This window comes from Heterocephalus glaber, unplaced genomic scaffold, assembly GCF_053883595.1.
Source record: "Heterocephalus glaber isolate CG9 unplaced genomic scaffold, H.glaber_assembly_v1.0 deba00001687, whole genome shotgun sequence".
Taxonomy (NCBI): Eukaryota; Metazoa; Chordata; class Mammalia; order Rodentia; family Bathyergidae; genus Heterocephalus; species Heterocephalus glaber.
This window is the reverse complement of record NW_028258412.1, coordinates 1,297,309-1,324,302: the sequence shown is the minus strand read 5'-3', so window position 1 is coordinate 1,324,302 and position 26,994 is coordinate 1,297,309. Positions and strand designations below refer to the sequence as shown.

General features: G+C 46.1%; 2 protein-coding genes across 5 annotated transcripts in view; one reads left to right on the top strand and one right to left on the bottom strand.

Annotated features, from left to right (window-relative positions):
* On the top strand, positions 1-26,841 carry Ypel1 (yippee like 1). 2 transcript variants are annotated; one of them, XM_004843317.3, is made up of 5 exons: positions 1-231; positions 16,766-17,048; positions 21,193-21,236; positions 21,850-21,958; positions 23,733-26,841. In XM_004843317.3, the coding sequence occupies exons 2-5, from the start codon at positions 16,932-16,934 to the stop codon at positions 23,820-23,822; spliced, it is 360 nt and encodes a 119-aa protein (XP_004843374.1). In that variant the 5' UTR covers positions 1-231; positions 16,766-16,931; the 3' UTR covers positions 23,823-26,841. The 2 variants fall into 2 exon arrangements, with proteins under 2 accessions (XP_004843374.1, XP_021112780.1); XM_021257121.2 differs by having other exon boundaries at positions 45-235.
* Ppil2 (peptidylprolyl isomerase like 2) overlaps positions 24,775-26,994 on the bottom strand; it is a 28,300-nt gene continuing 26,080 nt past the window's right edge. The window contains exon 21 of one of the 3 annotated variants that reach the window (XR_015446302.1): positions 24,775-26,994. The gene's annotated coding sequence lies outside the window, so the exon portion shown is untranslated. The other 2 variants (XR_002394421.2, XM_004843318.3) reach the window with 2 other exon arrangements.

Sequence of the window (26,994 nt, the reverse complement as noted above, 5' to 3'; positions counted from 1 at the left end):
GTCGGTGCCGCGTTCCGAGGCCACTGACGGCGACTGGGCCGGGCCCCGGCTCCAAAACAAAGGGCAGGCGGCCCGCGGGGCGGTGGCGGGAGGATGCCTCGCACCCTGCCGAGGCGCCAACGACCGCAACGCGCCCCGGGCCGCGCCAGGGCCGCCTGAGAGCGGAACCCTCGCTGACCGAGGCCCGGGCCGGATGGGCGCTGCGGGCTGGGGCGCAGACCGCCGACGGTCGTGAGTACGGGGGGCCGTAACCGCCGCGCGGGCGGGCACTGGGCGGCGACCCCAGGCTGCCGGGGCTGCGGGGCGTGCAGCACCTGTTGGCGTCCGTGCGGCGGGGGTGCGAGCTCAGCGGACCTGCAGACTTTAGTTTTGGTGTTTTTTGTTGTGTTGATATTGGGTACACTCCGTTTGGGAACAGACCACAGAGCCTATTCTTTTTTACACCCCTTTTTTCTGTCCCCCTCCCTGCCTCCTGCCACCCACACCCTACCATGAGAAGATTTACAAAAAATGAAGTGGATGCCTAGTGATTGCTTTTTCCCTCCAAAGAAAGAAGCGCAATTGGGGAGGGAAATAAGGACAAAAGACGTCTCCATTAAAGGAGTGTTTATTAAGAGGGGACATATTTTCAAGTTGCTCACATGAGGGTCATGACTACAGTGAACTGTCCTCATTGTTTACTACTTGTGACATTAGGTTTCACTAATGCAGAGATTGCAAAAGCCCGAGCTTCAGGAACCTAGTAAGTAGGATCCCCCGTGATGTCCCGATTCTGTGCTGAGTTCCAGGTAGAAAGAAGTCTGAAATTCTATTTTGATTAGGTGGTGAACGTGGAAGACATCAGTTTCCCCACCCCAGCCCTTTCGATTCAGTTGCATTTCTTCTTTTATATAAAACATTCCTGCGGTAACCTACTTTGATTTGGCCAAGAATGTTATTCTTTCCACCCACCAGCCCCTCACTGTCCTGAACTTCCCAGGCAGCAAGGCCAGGCTCACCTCCTGTGGGGAACCTTTCCAGGTGTTTCACCTGAGCAAGCTGTCCCACCCCCTCCTGTGTACACCATACCCCTTGGCCTCTGCTGTGTTCCAGCAGGTGTAACAGATGTTTGCTGAGCACCTGCCCTGTGCCAGTAACTCATGCTGGGTGCTGCTGAGTTTTACAAACGTGAGCTGGTCTCCCACCCCTAGCTGTGGGCTCTTAGGGGACAGTGCTGGCATGTTTGAGGAATGCTGATACTCAGGATCCTCTAGACCCTCGTTCCCCCTCGCCTTGTGCCCCCCATGGCTAGAATCCCTTCTGCTTAAGGGACCGGAGCAAAGCCCTCCCTTATCACAGCCAGGTGGTGCAGGGTCTGGGCTTTACTGGACATACACACAAAAATAACTGAATGATCTTAGTGATGAGGCTGAACAATAGTCTTTATGGTTTTTTATTTGTTAGTTTGGGGGTTTTTTGGGGGGGGTGCTGAGGATTGAACCCAGGGCCTTGGGGATCCTAGGCATGTGCTCTACTCTTGAGCTACATCTTAAGTCTGTCTTTCCAATTTTGTTTTTTTCTTTTGCACTGGGGATTGAATCTAGGGCCTTTGCATGAAGCGGTATCCCCAGACGTTTTTGTGTTTTGTTTTTTGAGACAGAGTCTTGCTAAGTTGCCTAGGCTGGGTTCAAACTGACCATGCCCCTGCCTCAACCTCTTGAGTATCTGGGATTACATACAGGTGTGCCACCACAGCCGGCTTGTTTTTCCTTATGTGAAGCACCAGAGTTGCTAAAGCTGTTTCTTTATGCTGAACCAGTTTTCCTTCAACGTTTGTCCATTGATTCTTGCCTATCTTCACCACAAAAAGAAAAAAAGAAGTCCTGCTTTACTTTGTTTTGATTGATTGATTTAGAGTACAGCCAGCTCAGGGCCTCATGCATTCTAGGTAAGCACTCTACCTCTGAGCCACACCCCTAGTCCAATCCTCTTACTTTAAAACTATTCTCTGATACTCTTCATTAGAGAGATATTTGGTTTGTTTGAATAGTTAGATCTGATAATCACTAAAGACTCTAGGGCAATTTTTTATTTTTATTTTTCTTGATGCTGGGAATTGAACTCAGAACCTTACACATGTACTCTACCACTGAGCTCCATTTCCAAGTGGGAGAATTTTGACAAGTGACAATTGGAGAAAGTTTTGAATGACCAAGACACGGAGAGCTAAGGATTCTGGGGAGGTCATAATGAGGTGCATTCAGGAAAAAAGTCAAGGAAAATCTGTTCTTCCCACTGAGGAATGTTCCTCCTGTGAAAGAGACATGGAGTTCTGAAAACCCATCTCCAGGAGATAGTAAAATGAAGATCCTGGAGTTAACCAACTGTTGTCCACTCCCCATTCTGCCATTATTAGCAGCCTCCAGGCACCTGCAGGGCCTTGGGACTGGGGTCAGGGGTCCGTGAGGTGTTGAGCTTGCCAGCCATCCTGTGACAATGACAGCGTGCCACTGTCATGAGCCAGTTGGCAGGAATTTAAAGTTGACCAAGAATTACCCCTCTCCAGCATCTTGTGACTCTCTGGACCATCTTGGGAATTGCATATTACTCCCATTTTACACACATGGTAACAGAAATTGATTCAGAGATTGTCCCAGGGACAAAAAATATGTGGGACATTTTGAATCAAACTCTAGGAAGCCCCTCAACACAAGCAAAACCCGCCCTCAGCTTTGTTCCAGTGGTAGCATTATCTTGCTGGTCAATATCATCTGCCTTCCAACACACTTGACATACCTTCTCCTAAGTTCCAAGACCCCTTTTTGGTTCCCCTTTGTATCTGTGGTTTTTCCCTTACCCTAAGAAAAGTCTTTGAATGTTTGATGGTATTTTATTCAGCATGTGATTAAATAAAATAGTTTAAAATTCCCAGCTTCTTTTCTTCCACTTCAGTCTTCTAGGGCAGCATTGCATGTAGTTCCTATATCCTCCCCCTTCTTGGTGTTTGCAAGGAAGACATGTTTCAGGACCATGGCCGTGGGAAACTTTGTTACTAATGTAGAAATAAGAAATACATTGTAAATTCTTCCAAAAGGCTGAAGCTGGGTGTGGTGGTGGATGTCTGTAGTCTCAGCACTCAGGATGAGGCAGGAGGATTGCTGCAAGTTCAAGGGCAGCCTGAACTACATAGTGAGATACTGTCTCAGAAGAACAAAAGAAGAAACAAGGAGGGAGGGGAGGAAGAGAGAGAATAAAAGAAAGGCTAAGTTGTAGCCACATTATCAGCAGTCTTGTGGGAGGTGGAAGGTGCAGGAATTGAGCAAAGTCGGGAGAGAGATGGAGGTAGACATGGGCCATGAGGGCGGAGGTGTCTGGACCACTGGACAGTAGAGGTGTGGATCCCTTGGGTTCCACACGGAGTGGAGGCTGGTGGGCATCCTCAGCAGGCCAAGGAGCTTAGGACAGGTGTGTCCGTGGTATTGTTTAGGGGTCTTCTTGCCCTTACAGTAGGGCTTGTGGTCCACCAAGGCTGCAGCACCTGAATGTGGAAGAAAATTTGTCACCCTGTGAGTCAGGTAGGGAGGAAGTAGCTGTGGGGTTTTTTTTGTTTTGTTTTGTTTTGTTTTGTTTGGTACCCAGGATAGAACTCAGATCCTTGTGCTTGTGAGGCAGGCAGCGTAACCACTGAGCTAAATCCCCAGCTCCATAAATGTATTTTAAGGGAAGCTGGTGCTGCCAAAAACAGATTGTCCTTGCGGTTTGTTTGTTTTTGTTTTTTGTTTTTTTGTGTGTGGTTTTTTTGCAGTACCAGGGATTGAACACAGGACCTTGCGTTTTCAAGGCAGGCAACAGCACCACTGAGTTAAATCCCTGGCCCTTGTTCTTGTGTTTTGTTGTAGATCCTTCCAGACCTTTCCAGTCCTCTGAGCGAATGTACTGTGAGGGTGAGGGTGAACTGTCAGTACTGAACACCTGGTGTCAAAGTGGAAAGACAAAAAGCAGACAGTGTAAAGGAAGGCCCCCTCTCTGACCTTTCTGTCTCTATCCTGAACTTAGGTTGCAAGTGTTTCTGGTACATGTTTCTCGGTATGTGTAGCTGGTCTCTTGGGTAGACTATGTGGTTTCTAATTTTTGGTTATTACAGGACATATTGTGACTACTTTTACTCAGTGTTTTGCACATGAAAAAGCCAGTCCCAAGGTAAAATCCTAGGATGGGCCCTCCAGACCAAGGGCACATGCCCAGGAATGCTGACAGATGTTCCACTATGCCCATGCCAGTAGCATTATCAACCCTTTTGTTGTTGTTACTATGCTAAGGACTTGGGTTTCACTATTTTGCCCCAGCTAGCCCTGAACTCCAGGGCTCCAGCACTTCTCTCCCCTCAGCCTGCTTAGCACTGGGTTTAGAGGCAGGAGGCACCATGCCTGGGTCAACATTTTCAAGCCATTGCCAGCCTCTAGGTGTGAGTGGTGTTGATGCACTTGGGTTTGCATTGATGAGGGAGAGTGCACCTCTGTGTGTCTGCAGGTGCGGCGTCCTGGCTGGGGTCTCTGGCTTTGACACTACTCTATAGCTGATGAGCTGGGCAGCTTTGGGCAGGTTTCTGGATCTCACTTTTCCCATCTGCATGGGGGGAGTCAAAAGAACGCCCGTCTTAGACTGTTGTTACCTCACATGATTCTGCAGTGCTTAGAACAGCGCCAGTGCTGGCCCGTAGGGTCTTTGGGAGCTACTGTAGTTCTTTCACCTTGAGCTGGCAGTTTCATCTGTTGTCCCTCTCCCTGTGATGGCAGTGACCTTTTCACCTTTTTAATCCCTAGCCCAGTGTCTTACTAGTGGGAGAGGTGCAGCCAGCAGGTAGCCTCTTCTTCACCTTGTGAGGAGGAAAGGACCTGAGGGCCAGGGAGCTGCTGGGACAAAGCAGCGCTGGAGGAAGGAGTGAGGCCAGAAGATGGTGCTGCTTCTCACCACGCCCCTCTGGAGTCACCTCTCCCTCCTCCCTGGGAAGATGGACCTAATGTCCCCAGCATACACAGCCTGCCTAGGACCCTTCTCTCCCCTCTCCTGCCCTCCCCTCCCTTCTCTCTCTTTTCCTTTCCTGTTTTCCTTTCCTTTCTATTTTGAGACAGGGTCTTGCTATGTAGTCTACATTGGCCTCAGACTTGCAAGGCTCCTGCCTCAGTTTCCCTAGTGCTAGGATTACAGGCGGGTGCCACCATGGCCAGCTGGGTTCTGCCTTCTAGGAGTGCCGACTTAGCCTGGGAAGTGTGCACGAGCACACCCTGCATATTTTGAGTAATGTTTTTGTCCCTTGCTCTGTCCACCAGGCATCTTACTGTCCAAACCCAGTGTACACCCTGGTCGTGGTCCGGTTTTGCAGCCTGTGACACTGACGTGCTCCTTCTCTGTGTGCCTGGTGGCCTCTTTCACCTCATGACAACCTGAAAAGCTCCAGGGGTGAAAAGATAGCGGAGGAGGGGGCCCAGTTCAGCTGCCGAGGAAATGGTGCTGAGCAAAAGTCAAAGTGGAGGGGAGAGAGCCACGGGGCTGCCAATGATGGGAGCCCCTCGGGTGAGGCAGCTCAGAAGGAGGAAAGGGAGCTTGAAGCCCAGGCATTCTGTACCTTCTCCATTAAGTGTCAAAAGCTGCCGGGGTTTGGTTTTATTTCTCAGTATTTCTGTCTTTAGAAATGTGATAACTGCACCATATGGACATGGGCCTGATTCACAGTCTCTTAAAATAGTTTTATGTGCTTATATTTTAGGAGAGAAACTTCTGGAAACCAGAAAATTGTTTTGCTGGAAAACCTTACCCCACATTACTATCTACTGGGGGCATGAAAGCTCCCCTCCACACCTAGGGGATCACAATGTCCCACAGTAGGCACGATTCACTTGAATTGTCCAGTATTTGCCATTCACTGATGAAAGTGGTTCCTGATTGGCTACTAGATCTTGTTATAAAAGCCCATTTGTATATAGGTTGCTTGAAAACTTGGCTATAATTTCCCCAGTGCAATAGACAATGTCTAATTTAAAAGCTAAGTTAAGCCAGGAATGGTGGTGCACGCCTATAACCCTAGCACTGAGGTAGAAGGATCTCAAGTTTCAGCCCAGCATGGGCAACTTATCAACTTAGTGAGATCCTGTCTCAAAATTAAAAAAAAATTTTTTTGAAAAAGCTGGGGATGTAGCTCAGTGCAAGGGGCCTGGTCAGGGGCTAGGGATTTAGCTCAGTGGCACCCCACCTGCCTCGCAAGCACAAGGTCCTGAGATCCATCCCCAGTTCTGGAAAAGGGGGAGGGGAGCCGATCAATCCATAGTACCACAAAAAATAAAATAAATAAATTCTGAGCTATGCCAGATCTTCTTTGAGTGCTGGTGCTAAGGATGGTGGTCAGGACTGAGGTGGCCTGAAATTTCAATTTGTATGAGATTTGTACAGTGAGTCATGGCTCTGCCTTTGAAGGGTGCCCATGAGTGCTGAGAACAGACCAACCTCAATAGAGGCCACTGCAAGGAGAGGGCTTGGGGATGCTGAAACCCAGGCAGGCCCTTCAGGCAAGGACACCTCAAGGGCGGGGTCTTCTGGTGAAGGTCTCCAAATAGCACAAGTGTGAAGTACATCAGAGAGACAGCAAGCCTCCTCTGGTTGGAAATTGGAGACTTTGTTGTAATTCTGGTGACTTTTAGTGATTCCTGTGCATGGCCCTGTGCTGAGCAGTTTGACTAAGTGTGTTTCCTCCCCCTAGTCTAAATAAACAGTGTCACCTCCCTTCCAGGGAAGGAAGCTGAGACTCAGAGGAGGCGGGGGTGGGAGGAGCTGGGATTTGAGGATGTGGTCAAATCTGGGAGGCTCAACCAGCAGTGCCAGTCACCTTGCTGTGGGGACAACCAGGAGTAGAAAGGAGACCAGTAAGACAGATCTCTTGGCTTTGTCCGGGCCGTTGCCCGGGGGTAGTGTCCCTGTGCTTGGAGAGCAATTGTGAGGAACAAATGGCGAATGGTGGAAAATTACAGCATGGGGGCTCCTGGGGCAACAGGATGGGGACTGGCGGTTGGTGTCACTGGCTCCTTAGTGACAAGAGTGTGCCATTTCCTGTCCTTCACACTTTGCTTAAAGGGTCATCTCTGGGGACTTTACTGTCCTCTCTGAGCATGTCTCCTCTCAGGCCAGGTGGGTGTCAGCTATTTCCTGTGAAACTGTAGCAGCTACCTGGGCATTTGGGACTTCGCAGTCGCACATGGGCACAGATTGGCTGGCAGCCGTACCGGTTTCTTAGGTGGCCTGAGAGTTTGCACACTCCAAGGTGTGAACACATGCCTGTCTGTGCAAGATTCTTATTACTCCAGGGCTGCCTCAGACCGACCAGTGACCTGAGGACCTTGTACCCAGGTGGAGAAGAACCCTTCCTGGAGCCCTCTGGGCCTGGCTTGGGACCATAACAGGCCGTTAGCACTGACCCTGCCCAAATGGCATGGTGGAAGTCTGGTTTGTGCTCTGCTCTTTGGGGATTATGGTCTTTGACTCGGGGATGTGCAGGAGGGGTGAACCTGCAGTGACCCCCTGCGGCCCAGACAAGCCCAGGCTCCTCGGCTCCGTGGTTCCATCCAGGTTTCTTTCTTTTAAGACAGGGTCTCATGGTGCTGCCCAGGCTGTCCTCAAATACCTGAGCTCAGGCACTCCTCCTGCCTCAGCCTTCCAGGTAGCTGGGACTACAGTTCTGCACCACCATGCCCAAGGCATTCGTGGTTTGTTTTTTTTGCCATTCATGCTTTTAACAAGCTTACTGATGTTTAGCAATCACTTCTCTAATATAGTGGTAGCATTTTGACCCCGTTTACTTCTTTATTGTTGTTTCCTTGTGAGAGATTCTCGTGTCACTTGTTTGTTCCTCAGCTATTTAAGGTCCTTTTATGGGTCAGAGGACTGGTCAGTAATTTTTCTACTATCTGGGGTTAATAAAGCTACCTAAGGACTTTTCAATTTTAGTTTAGTGAAAGATTTTTTATAATCACATAAGATTGTGTTATTTAAGCGAAGTATGATGAGTTTGGAAGAAGCACACGGTCATATGTGGGTAGAAGGTTGCTGAGCATCAAGAGGAACCACTAACTGCCTGGCCTTTGGAGTGGGCTGGGATCTGAGCTGGGAGATGCTCCTTCTCGTCCTTCCTCTCCCTTCCTCTGCTTGTATGTGGTGAGAATTGAACCCAGGGCCTTGAACATGCTAGACAAGCACTTTAACACTGAGCTGTAGCCCCAGCCCTTTTTAAAAGTTTTATTTTAAGACAGGGTTTCACTAAATTGCCCAGTGTGTTCTCTAATTTGTGATCTTTCTGTCTCAGCCTCCCAAGTAGCCCATCACACCTGAAGGAGACTCACTTTTTACTTAATAGAATATCCTTTGACCATCTTTTTAAAAATAATATAAAGGCTAGGGATTAGCACAGTGGTAGAGTGCTTGCCAAGCACGGGCAGGGCCCTGGGTTTGATCATCACTATTTTCTTATGGCAATATTATGATATTAATCTTTATGATATTAATAAAGATTAATAAACTGGACATCTGTGAACTCATCACCAGTTTAAAAATCTTCTAGGCTTTACCACCCCTCCTTCCCCAGGACTGTTGCTTCCTCTGCCCTGGCAGTCATGCCAAGCAAAGGACCTTAGATTCTGAGTGTCCCTTGTGAAGGGACAAGAGATGTGCACTGGGGACTGTGCACGAGCATGAGCAGGCGCAGGCGCTGGTGCTGGGGCCGTGACCAGGGAACAGGCACCCTGCCCTGCCCTGCCCTGCCCTGGAGCTAGGGTTCCCTGCAGGTGATCTGCAGTTAGACTTTCACAACATTTAGAAATTCAGAATAAGCAGCAAATTCTTGGCAAATTGTTGCTTTAAAGTGTGCTGTCCCTTGTGTGTAATACATAGTGATTACTCCAGGGGCCGTTGGTTCTGAGACCCCCCAGGATCACCGAGTCCCATGTGCACAGGTCTCTTGTATAGATTGGTGTACCATTTGCATATAATCTATACATATGTTCTGTTACATATGTGTTTTTCTTTTCTTTTTTGGGCAGTGCTGTGAATCAAATCGAGGGTTTCATGCATACTGGCAGGCTCCCTTATTCTTTACATCATCTCTAGATTACATATTATGTCTAATACAGTATATTCACACATTATTTGAGTGGATTTGGCATAATACTCAGCATGTGACAAATTCAAGTTTTGCTTTTTGGTACTTTCTGAAATTTACCCTTGTAATACAATATTTCCAATTGCACCTGTGGGTGTGGAACCCATAGATACAGAAGGCTGACCATACCTCATTTTCTTTATGGGATGCGAATTACCCTTAAAAAAAAAAAGATATAAATTTTGCATTAGACAGTAACATGGATGTACCTTATAGACATTATGTTAAATGAAATAAGCTAAATAGATAACTGCATGATTCTACTTGTATGACTTCTCTACAAAGTCAAATTGATAGAATCAAAGACTGGAATGATGGTTGTCAGAGACTGGGAAAAATGGGAATTTACTAAATAACAGGGATAAAATTTCAGCTAAGTAAGAGGAATAAGTTGTAGAGATCTGCTGTACAACATTGTACTTACACAACAGTATACCATGTACTTAAAATTTGTTGAGGATAGCTCTCAAAAAAAAAAAATAGAGGATCGCTGTCATGTTAAGTGTTCTTACCACAATTGATTTTAAAAAAACAGCTGGGGATGGTGGCACATGCCTGTAATCCCAGCACTTGGGAGGCTGAGGCAGGAGGATCACTGTGAGTTCAAGACCATCCTGGGCTACGAAGTAAGTTCAGGGCCAGCCTGGACTACATATTGAGCCCCTGTCTCAAAAAACACAAAACAACAAAACAAAAAACATAGTGCTCAAGTTCAATCTCTGGTACCAAAAAACCCCAAAAAACCAAAAACCTAGTCCTGGCCCATTAGGGGATAACTAAGAATTTAAAATGAGTGATACTGCTTTTTCCAGCAACGAATAAAAATGGTATCACTTGTTCAAAAGCAGGTGGTTTCTGTGGTCCTCTATTCAGGTCACTTGGAACAGTGTTTCTGCCACCAAGCACTTGAATAACCAGTTTTTGAGTAAGATTCTTGTCTTTCTTGGCCCCTTACTTTATGTTCTTAGTTATCTTTATTACAAGGAAGTCCAAGAAAAAGGAAAGAGAAAATAGACATTTATTAAGTCTCATTTCAATAGGGAGAAACTTGAATTCAGGCATTAAAAGAAAGATTCAATATGAGTTTAATAAGAGAAGATAGAGGGCCAGAAATTTACCTCAGTGGCACTGTACCTGCCTCGAAAATAAAAGGTCTTGAGTTCGATCCCGGTACCAAAACAAACAAGAGAAGTTAGAACAAGTTCAATAAGCTCATTCTTTACCAATCGGTCATTAGTAGGACAAGTGTGGATTTGAATGCACTACTGGCTGTCTCTTATGATGTCCATGATGTCCTCATAGACACAGGAGGCATGGGGAGGGTACGGAGCCCAGAAGTGGAGCTGGGCTCACAGAGTAGTGTCCAGTTGACATTTATCTCCATGGCCTCCCAGGGCATGTCAGTGAGTTTATCAAAAATGGGAGGAAGGGGCTGGGCCTGTCTCAAAAAAACGAAAAAGAGGGCCAGGGATTTAGCTCAGTGGTTCCAGCGCCTGCCTCACAAGCCCAGGTTTGCTTTATTTGGGCAGATGCTTTCAGGTCAAAAGCAGCTGCTGTACTTGACTTACTCCATGGGTCCTGCTGTTCTAGGTGGTGCTTGTTCCTCATTGTCTCCTCAGCATCCTTATGCCTTTAAGACAGTATCCTAAACTGGATCTTGTGGTGCACTCCTGTAATCCCAGCTACTCAGGAAGCTGAGGCAGGAGGGTCACAAGTTCAAGGCCAACTGGGGGCCTTGTCATAATGGCATGTGCCTATTATCCCAGCACTTGAAAGGCTGCAGCAGGCTCATAAGTTCATTGCCAGCCTGGACTAATGGCAAGACTCTGTCTGAAAACAACAACAACACAACAAATAAGGACTAAAAGGTATAATACATAATGTGAAATAGGAAGAAAAGGGGCAAAGGGGAAGGGGAAGTGGGAGGGGTAGGGGAAAGGAAAGAAGGGAATGGAATTGATATGAAAAAATGGAAAAAAAGTCTTTGTAAATAGGGAGGGATGGAGGGGTTGAAGGGAGGGCAGGGGAAGGGGGAAAAATAAGAACCAAGATGGTTTCACCGCCTGCTGCGCAAGCACAATGGACCGGAGTTCGATCCCCGGCACCAAAAAATAATAATAAAAAAAAAAAAAGAACCAAGAGAGATTATGTAAAGGTGCACATTTCCAATGATGAATGTCATTATATTGTATACCTAAAATGTACCAATAAAATGATATTTTAAAAAAACACAATAGATGTTTACATCAGTAATTATGAAAGAAGTGTTAACTATTTTCAAAGATTTTCTTCTTAAATAGTCTCCAGGGTATTTCTAGACGGAGCAAAGAAGTGAATACAATTGATTTTTTGCCTTTGTCTCCTTTTTCCAATTGATCTTTTTTTTTTTTTTTTTTGGTACCGGGGATTGAACTTGGGTCCCTGCGCTTGCGCAGCAGGCGGCGAAACCACTGAGCTAAATCCCTGGCCCATGCAATTGATCTTTGACATGAAGAATGCAAAATAAAAGTAGTGAGACACCTGCACCAATAAGTGTTTCTCCACATCTTGTTAAAACAGGTTTTTATGAGTAGACTGAAGTGGGAATATGGATGAATAAAGGACCTATCAGGAAACATCCACGAGTAAAAGAGCAATGCGGTGGAGCCTTACAGCTCCCTGGGGATAAGGCAGGGGGCCTGAGGGCTTGATGGACAGGTGTATGTTTAGAGCCATCACTGTGCTGCTGTCGTGTTGGTGCCAGGGCCCCACTGACGGGGAGTTTACAGTGGGCCTTCCCTACCTCCAGGTGGAGAGGGTGACCTTGTCCCACCTGTTCTCCAGAAAAGCCACAGTCTCTACTGGTTATTCCAGGTAAACGGTAAAGTCCTGGCCATTCCTCATGTTTTCCTTCAGCCATGCAAAGAAAACACTTGAAAGGAGAGCTGAAGATTTGGCTTCCAACTTGCCGTATTTCCCCTCCCTCATCTCAGTTCAGTGCCACTTCTAGACTTCACAGGTTTAGGATAAATGTTCAAAAAAGGAAATCTTTTGACTGTGAATTTTCTTCCTACAATATTTTATATTTTTTTTTTGTTTTTTGGGGGGTTTTTTGGTACCAGGGATTGAACTCGGGTCCTTGCGCTTGCAAGACAAGCGACGGAACCACTGAGCTAAATCCCCGGGCCAATATTTTATAATCTTTAGGTATGAGAATCTTATCTGTGAGACCTCTCTTGGCTATTAGTATACGAATCTCAATGAAAAGTATCTTAATGAATAAACAGATGCCATACTTGGTACATAATTTAAAAGATCATGGAAAGATTTGGTTTTAGTATTAAATCTAGGATAGAGTGGAAAGTGAATACAAAGTCATACACTATCAGAAAGATTCCTTATTTGTTTTTCATTCCTGCACATGATGTGTTTTATTCAGTTGTTTTTGTTTGTTTTATTTGCAGTTTGTAGTTTACATTTTCTTTTCTGTAGACAGATGTATTCATAGAGCTCGCTAACTGAAAAAAAAAAACACCCTAGTTTATATTTTACTTAAATGTTGTAACTGTCTTTAGTGTCTACCCATAATTAGATAATCATCCATCCACTCACACATTGCTCTTGGTAAGAGAAGGGGACACACTCATTTTTAGTCAAGTACTCATCCTCACACCAGATATGAGGGAAAAGAGGTGAATTCATGCTTCCCTCAACAACGCAGAGTGAGATCTCTTCCTGAAATGAGAACTTGCACTATTGTAAATAAGGCAGTAGTGTGTGGGCAGAAAAAATAAACATTCCTGGGCCAGGGATTTAGCTCAGTGATTCTGCCACCTGCCTTGAAAGCGGAAGGACCCCAGTTCGATCCCTGGTACCAAAAAAAAAAAAAAAAGAAAAACATTCTTAACAATACACTATTATTTTTGACATAACACAATCACTTCCAAAGGAAATCATAAATGTCAGTGTACAATGACCACATAAGATGTGTGCACATATATTATGTATTATATATTATGCAAACATGAGGTAAACATATATAGATGTTGCTCAGTGCTCCTTGGGTTCAAAACCCAGTGCTGCAATCAGTGAGTCAGTCAATGAAGTATCCTTTCATTTTGTCAGCATGTTTCGTACTTCTCAGTGGGAGGGTTGGTCCAAATTTGTGGCATAGCACAGTTTTACAAATGGAAGTTGGTTATGAAATTTTAAACCATTTTTTTTTTCATTTAGCATTTATCTTTTAAAATCCGAACTCTATATGGTAAGCAACACGTGAATAGATGTTGAGTATGATTAGACTTGGAGAACTTGAAGCCTGTTAATGAATGTGTACACACATGTGCATGTGCATGACATACAAATCCACTCACTGCAAGAAACACTCCTCGAGCCAGGGATGTAGCTCAGCGGCACAGTGCCTGCCTGGCAAGCGCAAGGTGCTAAATTCAATCCCCCCGTACCAAAAAAAAAAAAAAAGAAAGAAACATGCCTCAGGAAGTCCACATCACATAGGTGACACCCTGGGTGGAGATGACTGCATTGTACTGAGCTCAGGGGACCCGCACATCTCCTTGCATGTGGCCCACAATGCATGGAGGACCACAGTGAGAGCATCTGCCCAGGCCATGGGGACAGGTGCTGTACAGCTCAACCCTGCAGCTGTGCTGGGTCGGGCCACTGGGGCAGACCTGTGAATTCATGCTGCCGGGGCTCTGGCTTCTGCTCTAGGAGCCTAGGGGTGACCCTCAATCACAGCTTTCTCCCACACCACCCTTCCAAGAGGCGGCAAGCTTCTCCTGCTGTGTTTCATGTGTGCTTCCGGTGCCATGCTACAAATCAATAAGGAAAGGATTGGCAACTAATGTAAAAAGGAACAAAGACTTTGGAAAGGGACATCACACAGGACATCTGTCCACTTGGAGCAACTGGTTGAAGTAAATTAAAACCACAACGAGATGCTGTCTTATACCTGCTGGGCAATAAAACTTTAAAACTTTGACCATATCATGTTGTCAGGGAGGAAGATTAGCAGGAACTCATCTACTCCCTGTGAGGCATCTTTGTCACCAGTGTTTCGGAGTGTGGGTACACATGTCCCAGGAGGGATGCTGTCCGTGGCCCACTGCCTGGGAGCCACCAGTGGCTGCATGCAGTGCATCTGGTGGGAAGCCATGTGGACACTGGCTGAAGGAGCCCAGCTGCCCATGCCATGGGCAGACTCGACTGCATCAGTAGAAAAATCATATGGCAGAGTCAGGTAGGGCCACACACATGGCCCAGCTGTTCAGACAGGCATAGAGTGACAAACACCAGGTCTGAATTAGATGGCTTCTCAAGTGGAGGCACTGTGGCCCAGGGGTGACCCAACCCCAGTTCCATCCTGGACAGCAGGCACCTGGGCGATTTGTGTCTGTCTGCAGCTCACGTTTACCCATTCATAACTGGGTCATGGGTTTCAAAGGGTGACTCCAGTGCGAGAGTATTTGGGCAGAGAGAGCTGGCTGCACAGATAGAGGGATTGGGGCCTCTTGGAGGATCCAGGACTGGATCCAAGGTATCATCCCACGGAAGGGCACAGAAAGAGAAGGCCACAGGCTGGTGCACCAAGGAGGAGGCAGCACAGGCTCCTGGGCCGGAGCCATCTGCAAGTTCCAGCTCATGTTCCCTTTCCCATGCTCTTGAATTTGGGGGAAATCTTTTTCTTCTGTGTGCTCTGAAAGGAAATCCTTCTGTGCTCACCTTTCCTGCAGGATGCCTGTCTTGAGAGTGTAGCCAAGACCAGACTGCTCAGAAGAGACAGAAGTTGGCTCCCATGCTGGGGAAAGGATGGCAGGATCAGCCATGGACTCACCCACTTTTGTTCTTTTAATGTTATATTAAATATGTAAAGATTCCTTTCAAAAATAATCATGATAAATATTTACGACATCTACCATCTAAACTATTTTTAAGCATGCAATTTTGCATATATTTTGAGAAATGTTAAGTCCTTTGCCTTTTTTTTTTTTGGTATGGGGATTGAACTCAGGACCTTGCGCTTGCAAGGCAGGTGGTGGCACCACTGAGCTAAATCCCCAGCCCTGCCCATTTTTAAATAAGATTTGGCCGGCATGGTGGCGCATGCCTGTAATCTCAGCACTCAGGAGACTGAGGCAAGAGGATTGCCACAAGTTCAAGGCTTGCCTGGACTACATATAGAGTTTAAGACCATCCTGAACTACACAGTGAGACCCTGTCTCAAAAAATCAGTCAGGTTGTGTGTGTGTGTGTGTGTGTGTGTGTGTGTGTTGGTTGACTGAAGTTTATATATTCGGGACATTAACAGTGTATCAGGTATACTTGAAAATATTTTCTTCCATTCTGTTGGTTACTTTATCACCCTGTTGTTAAGAGTCCTTTGAGAGCTGGGGATTTAGCTCAGTGGTTCCAGCGCCTGCCCCACAAGCGCAAGGTCCTGAGTTCAATCTCTGGTACCAAAAAAAAAAGTCCTTTGAAGCACAAAGATTTAAAATTTTTTTTTTTTTGGTACCAGGGATCGAAAAAGATTTTAAATTTTTATAAAGTCCCATTTATCTGTTTTTTTCCTTTGTTGCCTGTGATTTTGTTATATCCAAGGAATCATGGCCAAATCTAGTATCATAAAAGCTTCTCTCTCTCTATGTTTTCTTCTAAGATTTTATAGTTCCAGATTTTATAGCTTTCACATTTAGGTATTTGATTCATTTTGAGTTAATTTTTGCCAGCTTTATTCTTTTGGGTGTGGATATCCAATTTTCCCAGCACTGTTTGTTGAAAATACTACCCTATCCCCCACTGGATAGTCTGAGTACTTTTTGACTATAGATCAAAGATCATTTGACTATATCTTAGTTGGTATGTTCTGAAAGTTGATTTCTGGACTGCTAAGATTGAAAGTTAACATTGACTCCCTCCCTCACCAGCTGTGATGGGGCTTCGAGTCTTTATTCTAGCATTTGGGGTGGGCCCAGCTGCCCCTTTTCCTTCCTGCTTTCTAAAGCCAACATGGTATAAGGCGGATTTAATCAAGTGCTCTTTCTCAACTCCTTGGGTGTAAAAATGGTCTTCTTACCACATCTAACTGGATGTAGAATGGTTAACAATGAGCTGATATGAGCATTCTAACTTGGAACAGTTGATGTTGAACTGGGGGTGCTCAGAGCACATGCTCAGCATGCACAAGGCCATGAGTTCCAATCCCCAGCACCACAAAAAATAAAAACAAAACAAAAAATAAAGAATTAGATTTTTAATTTCTAGTCCTGTCCTTCTTCCCATTCTTCACAACAGGGACCCTAAATATACTTCCCTAACCACTGAACAGTTTACCCTGAGCGTCACTCGGGCAGTGCATTTATTTAGGTACTGACCATCTCGAGTGTCACTCTGGCAGGTGTCATTCCAATCACTTGATTCTCACATTAAATTTGATAAAATTGTCATTTTTATATTTCCTGTTATATTATAAAAGTTAACCCAAAATATGCAGTTTTTGGTCATCCTGTATTTCAGTAATTGGACTGGTATGTGGTTAATGCATTTCATTCTCCCTGTAACCCACAGCTTTGTCTGATTTGTTGACAGGTTGTGAGGTTTTCTCGCATCCCAGTGGTGTGGATAGTGCCACACACCGTCCCAAACAACAACGGCTCTTGTGTACATTCTCCAGTGTTGCTTTTGTCACAGAGCCCAGCAGAGCTGCAGCTCTTCCAGTGTCAGCCCTGAGCTGAGTGAGGAACGTGCAGCAGACATGGTGAAGATGACCAAGTCCAAAACTTTCCAAGCTTACCTGCCGAGCTGTCACCGCACGTACAGCTGTATCCACTGCAGAGCCCACCTGGCCAATCACGACGAGCTGATCTCTAAGGTAAGTGGTTTGCATCCTCAAACTGCTGAAATCCCCTGTGCACAGTGATTTTTTGTCATTGTGGTTCCTGCTTAGTAGCTGAATGTTTAACCGTCATGGACTTCCTGAAAGATTTATGTATAAATGTGGCTAGGCTAAGTCTTAGTGGTGATTTTGGCATGGGTGTCACAATGCTGGCATCAAGGACTCTTGTAAATCCTGAAGAACAAGATGAGGCTGCGATTTGTCAGAGCAGAGTCAGAGAACATTGAAGAAACAAAAATCTAGAAAATCTGTAGAAATAGTTTAATAAGGAATTGAGAATGTCCTTTTAAGGGCCTCACAGATGCTAGGCAAGTGCCCTATCACTGAACCATATCCCCAGCCCAAGAACTTTTTATAAAACTCAGAATAGTTAAGGAAGAAATTCGGGCATGGTGGTGCACACTTGTAATCCCTGCACTGAGAGAGGCTGAGACAGGAGCATCACAAGTTTGAGTATAATTTAGTGACTTAGTCCCTGTCTCAAAATTAAGAATGAATAGCAATATATGTACACCCATGTTCATAGCAGCACAATTTGTAATAGCTAAATCTTGGAAACAGCTCAAATGCCCATCAACCAATACATAGATAAAGAAGATATTTTTTTTTACAACAGAGTACTACTTAGCCATAAAGAAAGATAAACTTGAGACATTTATAGCCAAATGGATGCCCCTAGAGACCATACTCTTAAGTGAAATAAATCGAACACACATGTGTAAATACCACATTGTTTCTCTGGTGTGAGAAACTAAACTTGTAAATAAGGACTGAAATGTATAATGGATGTTGCAAAATAGGAAGAAAATGTTCAAATGAGAAGGGGCATAAGGGGGGGGGTAAGGGAAAGGAAGAGAAAAGAAAGATAAAATGGAAAGAGCTCTTGGAAATAAGAATGGAGAAGAATGGGAAAAAATTATGAATCAAAATATATCATGTGCAGGTACAAATTCCATACAATGAATGTGATCATCATGTCTATCTAAATTGTACTAGTAAACTTAATTAAAGATTAAAAAACAAAAAAATTAAGAATGAAAAAAGACTGGGATTATAGCTCAGTGGTACCACACCCCTGGGTTCAATCCCCAGTACCCTCCACCACACACACATGCAGGAAAGAGGCTGCTCAGCAAAAAGCCCAGGGCTGGGAGTATAGCTCAGTGGTAGAAAAGCTTCCTAACACCAAAAGAAAAAGAAAGAAACATAACCATCCACAAGGCCTGGCCATCGGGCAGGAGTCTGTGGGAGGATGGGAGTGAAGCTCTGGTTTGTCTCTGGGTTCAGGGACAAGAACATCCTTTAAGATGTAAATAAAGAACCCCTTCCCCTTCCTGCTCCATTAGCAGTGTGTGATGTTTAGACTCAGCCAGGTGGGAGCAGTTGGAACAACCCAAATGTAATGGACATGTCACCATCTGCTCCAGAACCTCAGTCCTCACCTGTCCTGCCCCAGAGGGGCCCATCACTGACTCGCTCCCAGCAGTGCCACGACTGCCCTGCCCATCCTCCCAAACCATTTGAAAGTCCTGTCAGGAAGCTGCACCTTTCCTGAATCTCTTCCTTGGCTTCTTGTTTAACTTAATTAGAAGAATATTCGTCTACTTGTCTTGTCAGTAGTAGTAAGAGGTTGTCTCATTTCTGTTCATCATCTGAAATGAAAACTGCAAGGGCAGTTTCTGCTGTCTTGTTGCCTCTGGCTCCTTTGCCTCTCTAGAAGGTTCAGGAAAGCAGTAGAAGCTTCTTGGGCACCTTGTTTTCCAAAGCACTCTCAGGGCATGAACCAGTGTCACAAGGATTGACAGAGCCATGACACCTGCTCTTGTCTACAACCTTTCACCAAATACATAGTCAAAGTCAGATGCCATTATCATCTGAAGAATTCTGAGTGTATTCATCATTAGGGGAGCCAGAAGGAGTTTGAGATGCTTCTTTCAAAGGGCCCCAATGCCATTAACTGTTTTTAACTTTACATCAAGAGCAGAAGCCAGCTCAGAAAGGAGTGGAAAGAAACTTATCCATCACAACACTAGATGAGGATTTCAGATTGAAAAGACCAAGAACCAAACTCTCCAAGCACCCAGGCTGCCAACAAGTGTCAGATCTTGCATTAGAGCTGGTGCGGAAGATGACAATGATAGGAAACTCTCTTCCCTCCTGTATGTCATTATTCCAATTGGAGCACTTGATCAAAACATTAAAAGAACACCTTTTCCCAGTACTGAGCTATGTCTTCAGCCCTTTTTATTTATTTATTTATTTATTTGTTTATTTGTTTATTTATTTATTGAGACAGGGTCTTGCTAGTTGCCTAGGCTGGCTTCTAACTTTCAATCAAGTAGCTGGCTTTGCAGACGGGTATCACGTGCCCAGCCAGAACATTTACTATGTGGAGCAGATTCCAGTACACTTGAGGCTGGGGCCTCCTTCTTCACAGGTACTTGCTAGTTTCTGAGTCCATCTTTGTCACCAGCAGGGAATCCCTAGGAATCATCCAAGGGAGCCCCTTCTTGTTAGTGGCAGCTCCAATTGCTAAAATGGCCTCTCTAGTTCATGAGCCATATCTGCACTGTAGCCCAGCACTCCACCTGCTTCTGTGCACTTCTGTAGGGTCACAAGTGTGCTCACCTGTTTCCAGTCCAGAGCTACTTTTTGCTATGACAAAGTAGTTGGAGCAGAGGCCCAACAGCCTATAAAGCCTAAGCCATTTTATTTCCTGGCCCTAGTTTCCAGCATCTGGTTGCCCTGTGCTCTGAGGAGACTGAAGTCTGACTCTGAATCATAGAGCTGCTCCTGTCACTGATCCAAACCCTGGCGAAAACCTGAGGACTTGAAGAGGAGTCAAGAGAATTAAGAAATTCAGTCTAGAAAGTTGACGACTGATAAGGATATGTGAAAAGCCTGTAAGACAATTAGTAAAATTCAACACAGAATAATATTCCTAACCCTAGAAATCCCACCTGAGGGATGACTCCTTTTTAAGTCTAAAAGCTGTATGTATGTATGTATGTATGTATGTATTTATGTTTGTTTTTTGAGACAGAGTCTTGCTATTATTTCAGGTTGGCCTTGAACTCACTATGTAGCCCAAATTGGCCTTGAACTCACTATGTAGCCCAGGCTGGCCTTGAACTTGAGTCAATCCTCCTGCCTCAGCCTCCCTGAGTGCTGGGATTACAGGTGTGTGCTACTATGCCCAGCATTAAAAGCTGTATTTTAAAAATTAGAACACTGGGCCGGGGATGTAGCTCAGTGGCACCGAGCCTACCTGGCAAGCCCAAGGTCCTGAGTTTGATCCCTGGCTCTGAAAAAATCAGAACACTGATGCACTTGTAGCTCTGTGGTAGAGCATGTGGTTAGCACCTGTGAGGCCATGATTCAGTCCCCAGCACCACAAATCAAAACCAAAAACATGCCTAGCACCAAGCAAGGTAGAAAAAGCCTCTCAGAGCTTAAAACAAAGGATTTCATGCTCAGGTGAAATAACCTATCTTGGGTCAACCGGAGGCTCAGCTTTTTTTTTTCTTTTTCTTTTTGGTAATTTAAAAAGAAATTATTGCTGATAATCACACATTAAAATAGCATATATTGGCACAGGTGGTGTCCAGCCACCTGGGAGGCCAAGGTGAAAGGGTTGCTTGAGCCCAGGGGTTCAAGGCCAGACTGGCAACACACCCAGACCCCGTTTCTTGGGAGGAAAAAAGCCAAGTGCAGTGACACATACCTGTAATCTCAGCTGCTGAGACAGGAGGCTCACAAGTTCCACTTAGCCTATTTCAAAATAAAATTAAAGACTGGAGGTGCCATTTTAGTCATTTGCAGAATGTTGAAGCAAAAGCATTAGCCACTTCCTGAGTCAGTATAGACCCAAAAGCAGCTCGTGATATTTAGTGTCAGTTACCATTAGCAAAGGAGTTTGAAGGGACATCACATCTGCTCTTTTGTCGCCTGTCCTGGGGGAGGTAATGGAACCTGTGAGGTGCCTTGGGCTGTAAGAGCAGTTGGCTTTCTGGTGCTGGTGCCCACGTCCTCACTCCTCGCAGGTTCATTCCAGATGCAGAGAAGCTGTCCCTGGGCTCTGGCCACAACCAGTCTTCTAACACCTACTTCTTCTTTGCAGTCCTTTCAGGGCAGCCAGGGACGAGCCTACCTCTTCAACTCCGTGTGAGTACTTGCTGCTTACTCTGTCTGGCTGCGGCCTGTGGTCTGGGTAGATGGCTTTAGTCCACCTGGTCAATTACACAGAGAAGTTCCACCTGCAGTCTCAAGTTACCCACTCAGTGCCTTTATCCGACCCTGGTCTGGGAGTTCCTGAAATGTTGTTTTATTTGAGGATTTAGCCTGCCAGCCTGTGCCGTGTTCGCATTCTCCTGGGGATATAAAAAGTTATTCCCAGGCCAGGCCTGGAGCTCAGTGGCAGAGTGCACACCTAGTCTTTGGGAGGCCTTGGGTTCAATTCCCAGTATCCTCCACCTCCTCCAAAAAAGTTGTTCCCTCTCCATACAGGTGGTTGTCTGCAGTAGGTGGGGGAGCTGAGAGGTGTAGTGCCCTCTCTCAGGAATCCTCCCTGTTTCTGGTGGTCTTTTTTTTTTTTTTTTTTTGGTACTGGAAATCGAACTCAGGACCTTGCACTTACGAGGCAGGAGGCGGAACCACTGAGCTAAATCCACAGCCCACTGGTGGTCTTTTAATGACAGGCTCTGGGCCAGGATGGAGGAAGCCAGCAGCAGGACAGGAAAGGGGGATGTCCAACATGGTCACACCTGTGTCCCTACAGGGTGAATGTGGGCTGTGGCCCTGCCGAGGAGAGGGTCCTTCTCACCGGGTTGCATGCGGTCGCAGACATCTACTGTGAGAACTGCAAGACCACACTTGGGTGGAAATATGTGAGTACCAGCCTCTCTGACAGCGAGCTGCGCATAGACACAGCCAGTTGAGAGTGAGTCACATGTACCCCGGCAGCAGGATAGATGGCATCACAGTCAAAGATGACATATTTTCCAGGAGTTTCTTTCCAAGCTGGCTAGGGACAGTGAAGACCCAGGGCCCACTTTGTTCACTGCACGTGGCTGGTGACAGGGCTAGCCTGGGCCCCACAGGGGGCTGCTAGAAGACCGCTCTCACCACTCAGGCCAGCAGGACCCACTGGGGTCGGAGGCAGAGGGCTGCCTGCAGCTGGCAGTCTCTTCTCTGGAGGCCCTACTTTCTCCCCATACCTTGAGCTGGAAGTTGCCATCCCCGCCCACCTCCAGCCTTCACCTCTCCCTTCTCTCTCAAAGATGATAAGCCTGCCCCTCCTGCCCTCCTGTGCCCCCACCCACAAGGTCTGGCCTCCCTCCTTGCTCACCGAAGACTCTCTGAGGTCTCTTCCCTCACTGCAGAGGCCAGCAAGGTGCTCAGTCTCTGCTCCGGCCTCTGTCCAGCACCCACTGTCATCTGCTGAGCCCTCCCTCCCCTGGGCCACAGCAGCCTGGCATGGTTCTGACCACCTCATGTGGGCAGTTTCCAAACATCTGCCTCTGCCTGGTTTCTCTCCCAGCAGATGCCGCACCCGGACTCTGGCACTCAAGATGCCTCCCTTGCATGGCACCCTCCTTTTCTAAAGGTGTCTCCCGCATTCTTTCTGGCTTGGGAGTTCCTCACGTCCAGGCTGCCTGTGCTCCCTCGTTCTTGCATTCCTGACTGCCTCTGGCCTCCTGGATTTCCTATGGGCTGTGAGAGGAGACAGTCCCCGCACAGAGCCAGGCTCTGTGAAGCCTTCAGGGGACCCCAGCGCCTCTACCTGTTTAGCTCTGTACCATCTCCGTGGCCCCTCTTCCCAAAGCCCTGTCCTTCCTTCATGGCCACTGCCCCGAGTGCATCCCTGTTGCTGCACCTGTCCCCACTGGGCCATCTCTCCTGTGTCTACTAGGCATGACTCACTCCAGTCATCTGTGTCCTTAGCACCTCACATCAAGCCACACACTTGATGTGACAAAATGATGAGGGAGTGTCTATAGCCATACTTCCCCAAAGAAGGCCGACTCATCTGAACATCTTTGACCTGTTTTTTTTCCATCATCTCGCTTTGCTTAATGTTCTTCTTCATACCTCCTGAATTGGCCCGCACATTCTAGATGTTCAGTAAACAGATCTGTGTGCACGTGCACCTGTGTGTGCTGGGAATGGAACCCAGGGCTTCAAATCATGCCAGGCAAGTGGGTGTGCTGGCACAGGACTATAATCCCAGTGCTCTGGAGGCAGGGGCAGGAGGATTGCAAGTTCAAGCCCAGCCTGGGCAACTCAGCAAGACCCTGTCTAAAACTGAAAATTAGAAAGGGTTGAGGATATAGCTCAGTGTAAAGGCCCTGGGTTCAATTCCCAGTACTGAGGGGAAAAAAGAAAAAGAAAAGACATGCCAGGCAAGCACTCGACCACTCAGCTCGGTCCTAGGGCTGGTAAACATGGAACATTGCCATGCAAGCACAAGGAGGAACTACATGTGCCCCACGGACATGTCACCCGAGACAGACCCTCTGGCACCGGGTCAGCACTTGGCTCAGGGAGCATCTGGTACAGATGATGTGAAAGATTTATTCTCTTTGCCAAGAGTATGGAGAAGTTGAAAAATGAAACAAATCCTGTCCTGAAACCTTCTCTCTCTGCTTTTTTCCCTTTAAGGAACATGCCTTTGAAAGCAGTCAGAAATATAAGGAAGGAAAATTTATTATTGAGCTTGCCCACATGATCAAAGACAATGGTTGGGAGTAAAGTGGAAATATTCCGTTCTCTTTTGAATACTGTTTTATGAAAGACTGTGAATGTAATGGAGACATAGAGCATCCTGGACAACAATATTTCTTGAACTTTAACCTCGAAGGCTAGCCACACTGCAACACTCTAAGGCCTCTCTGGGCCATCTCTGTGGGTAAGGTATTCCTGTCTGTGTCCTCTTCATCTATATGGTTGTTGCTGGAAGTTTTGAGTGTTCTTTTTCTAACTTCCAAGTTCTAGAGAACAAATCAACCAACTGACAACTTACCTGCCAAGTTACTTCTTTCTCTTAATGCCTTCCATATAGTGTGGCTGTCTTTCACATTCAGTAGCAAACCAAGTCCCTCAGACCACAGATAGGACTCCTTCAACAGCAAGTGTCACATCTTTTTTTTTTTTTAAAGAGGAAAGTACTGTAGTTTTCTCCCTATTTCTTGAAACTACAAATTTGTTATTCCTCCTGCAGATGAACTGTGAAAACACAGTATCCATTCAAGAATCTTCCAAAAGCAGTCAACAAATTTATACACAAAGGACATTGTTTTTTAAGCCTGTTTAAAAACAGAGGACACCACTGATAGCATTTTAGATAAGCTATAAATAGATGTGTTAACAAATGTCTTATTTATTTATTTAAGCCATTAGATCCATTATCTAGAAAGCAAGTGAACTAGTTGCTAGAGAAGACCATTCTGGGGCCTGCAGGGGCCCAGTTACTGAGGAAACAGCCTCCTGGATCTGGTCCTGGGGTTGTGCCCTTGGTGGTGACAGCAGCTCACATGTCCAGCGTTGTTGAGTGGCTGATCCATGTTGTTAGAGAATAGGATTCTGAACCAAGTGTAAGTCCAATTTCATTTTTGACCCTGGATGTACTTGAAGAAAAAGAATTTTTTTTTTGCCTATGAAAGAGGCCAGAACCAGCAGGAAAAACCTTCAAAACTCGAGATTTACCATATTGTTTTAAATTTTTTTCAGAAAAGGTCAAGTTGCAAAGCAGGCTTAAGTATTCTAAAGAAGACATTTGGTTTCCTGCAAGAGGCACCCTCCCTGCCTGGCCCTGTCAGGCGGCCCAACACATAGGAGCCTGCCTGTGCAGTCCCTCAAGGCCTATGTTTCTGTTGTGGATTTTAAGTCATGGCCTGTATCTTCCAGGGCCTCTGCAGGTCAATTTGCAGAGAATGAAGGCCAGAAAACATTCCCAGTGAGTTTTGGTTTTCACTATTTTGTACTGACTCAGGGCAGAGGGGCAGGAAAAAGGTCAAGAGAGGCTGAGGGTCAGGATAGCTCCAACCTGGCAGACAGCTCTCTGCCGTGGACAAAGGTAGTCTAGTGGCAGTGAAAGCAAGCTGGCTGAGGATAAGAAAGTGACTTCCTATTCAGTGTTAGCTCCTTGTCCTCAGCCCCAGCCGTGCCCATTGTAGGCACTCAGCTGCCACCTGGCTCCAGCTCACTGCTCACCCCAAGCTTCCCTTTATCCAAGACTAAGCCTTGGAAGGTGGGGAACACCAGTGCCCTGGGCCCAGTGGCCTGGCTCGCATGGCACTGATGCATCAGCTCAGCAGGAGCAGCAGTGGTGTATTACTTTTAAACACATCCTCACCTTGGCGGACATCTTGGCATGGTCTGTAGCCTCTGCCTCTGGCTGTGGTCCAGCAGGCTGGTTTCTCTCAGAGCCAGTTCCCTACAGGCATACTGGCTTGGCTGTCACTGTAGTCCTAAATTTGCAAATGGCTTCACACCCAAGGTGTCCTAGCTCAAGGAATTGCTCCAGCCAGTGGTGTTGCCATGCACTGCAATCTGAAGACAGCGCCTTCATTCCACTGGCTGAAATGGGAAGGGTAAAGACACCTTCCTCAATGGAGGAATGAGCGCTAGTGAGTGAAAGGTGGCCAAGAGTGACGCTCCCTTCTGCTCTTCATTCCTCATGAGTGGGAACTTAGGCCGGAGGCTCAGAGGATGAAGGAAAATGGGTGGGCTCCTGTCGTCGCCAGCCTCCCAGGGTGAGCCAAGGCACCCTGAGCAGCCTCCACAGATGCTTCACTGAAAATGAGGAATGAATTTTCTAGAGTTCTTCAACCAGTTTTGTGCGTGTGTGTGTATATATATACACACACACACATATATATATATATATATATGTATATATATAGTGTTATATTTAAAGCTTTTATATGTTCTGGGCAAGTTTACTGCTCCTTCAATTTGAGCACTTTCGTTTTTGTATTGTCTTGTGATGGCGCTGACTGAAAACTTTTTACTAGTATTCTTATGACTCGTTTTGTACTTTCTTCTGGAAAAAACAAGCTCCTTTTTAAACCAAATGAACTGACCATGAGCTGGCTTCAGGGGAAATGATACAAGACTATAACCAGATGTGCTGGTGAAGTGCTGGAATGCTCCACACTCTTAAATTCCTACACAATAAATATCCTGTGACTTTTATTTAAATTATTTAAAGTATTTCCTTGAGAACAGTGGGAACTAATGCCAGGATTATGAATGCATCTGTAGTACCCTCTGGAACAGTAAATTTGCTTTAGCAATGTAGTTCTTTGTTGCTGTTTTATATATAAACACAGTATTTTTATATCTTAATGCTTATTGATGGCATCTATCAGATATTTGAAAGGATCAGAAATGAGATTTTTTTCCAAAAGTCCTTTATTCTACCTGATGACCATATCAGGCAATTATAAAATCCATGTGGTTTTAATATCTAGAAAGCTCTAAAATGAACTACAGAAATGTCAGCCCTCATTTGTAAAGGCCTGGGCGAGAAAGAGCAGGGCCTGGGTCCGCTCCTCCTTCCCAGGGCAGGCTCAGGCCACTGATGAGGCTGCGTGGTCAGGAGGACACATGGATGGCAGCCTGGAGGCAGCTGGAGACTCCACCTTGAGGATGGGACTGACAAGCTCGCGCACACGTACTGCCTTCAGCCTAGCCTGCCCCCTGGCTGCAAGGCCAGCCTTGGTCCTGTGTCCATGTGAGGTTTATAAATAAAGCTTCCTATGTCAGACTTCTTGGCTTCTTGGTGCTCACTGTGAGGAGGCCCTTCCTTGATGTGAAGGGATGGGCCTGGCTTCCTCCAGTGCCCGCATCGGGGTCTCAGAGCTGCTCCAGGGACTGAGGGTTGCCAGGGTCCTGCTTCTGTCATCGCCTGGTCATAGAG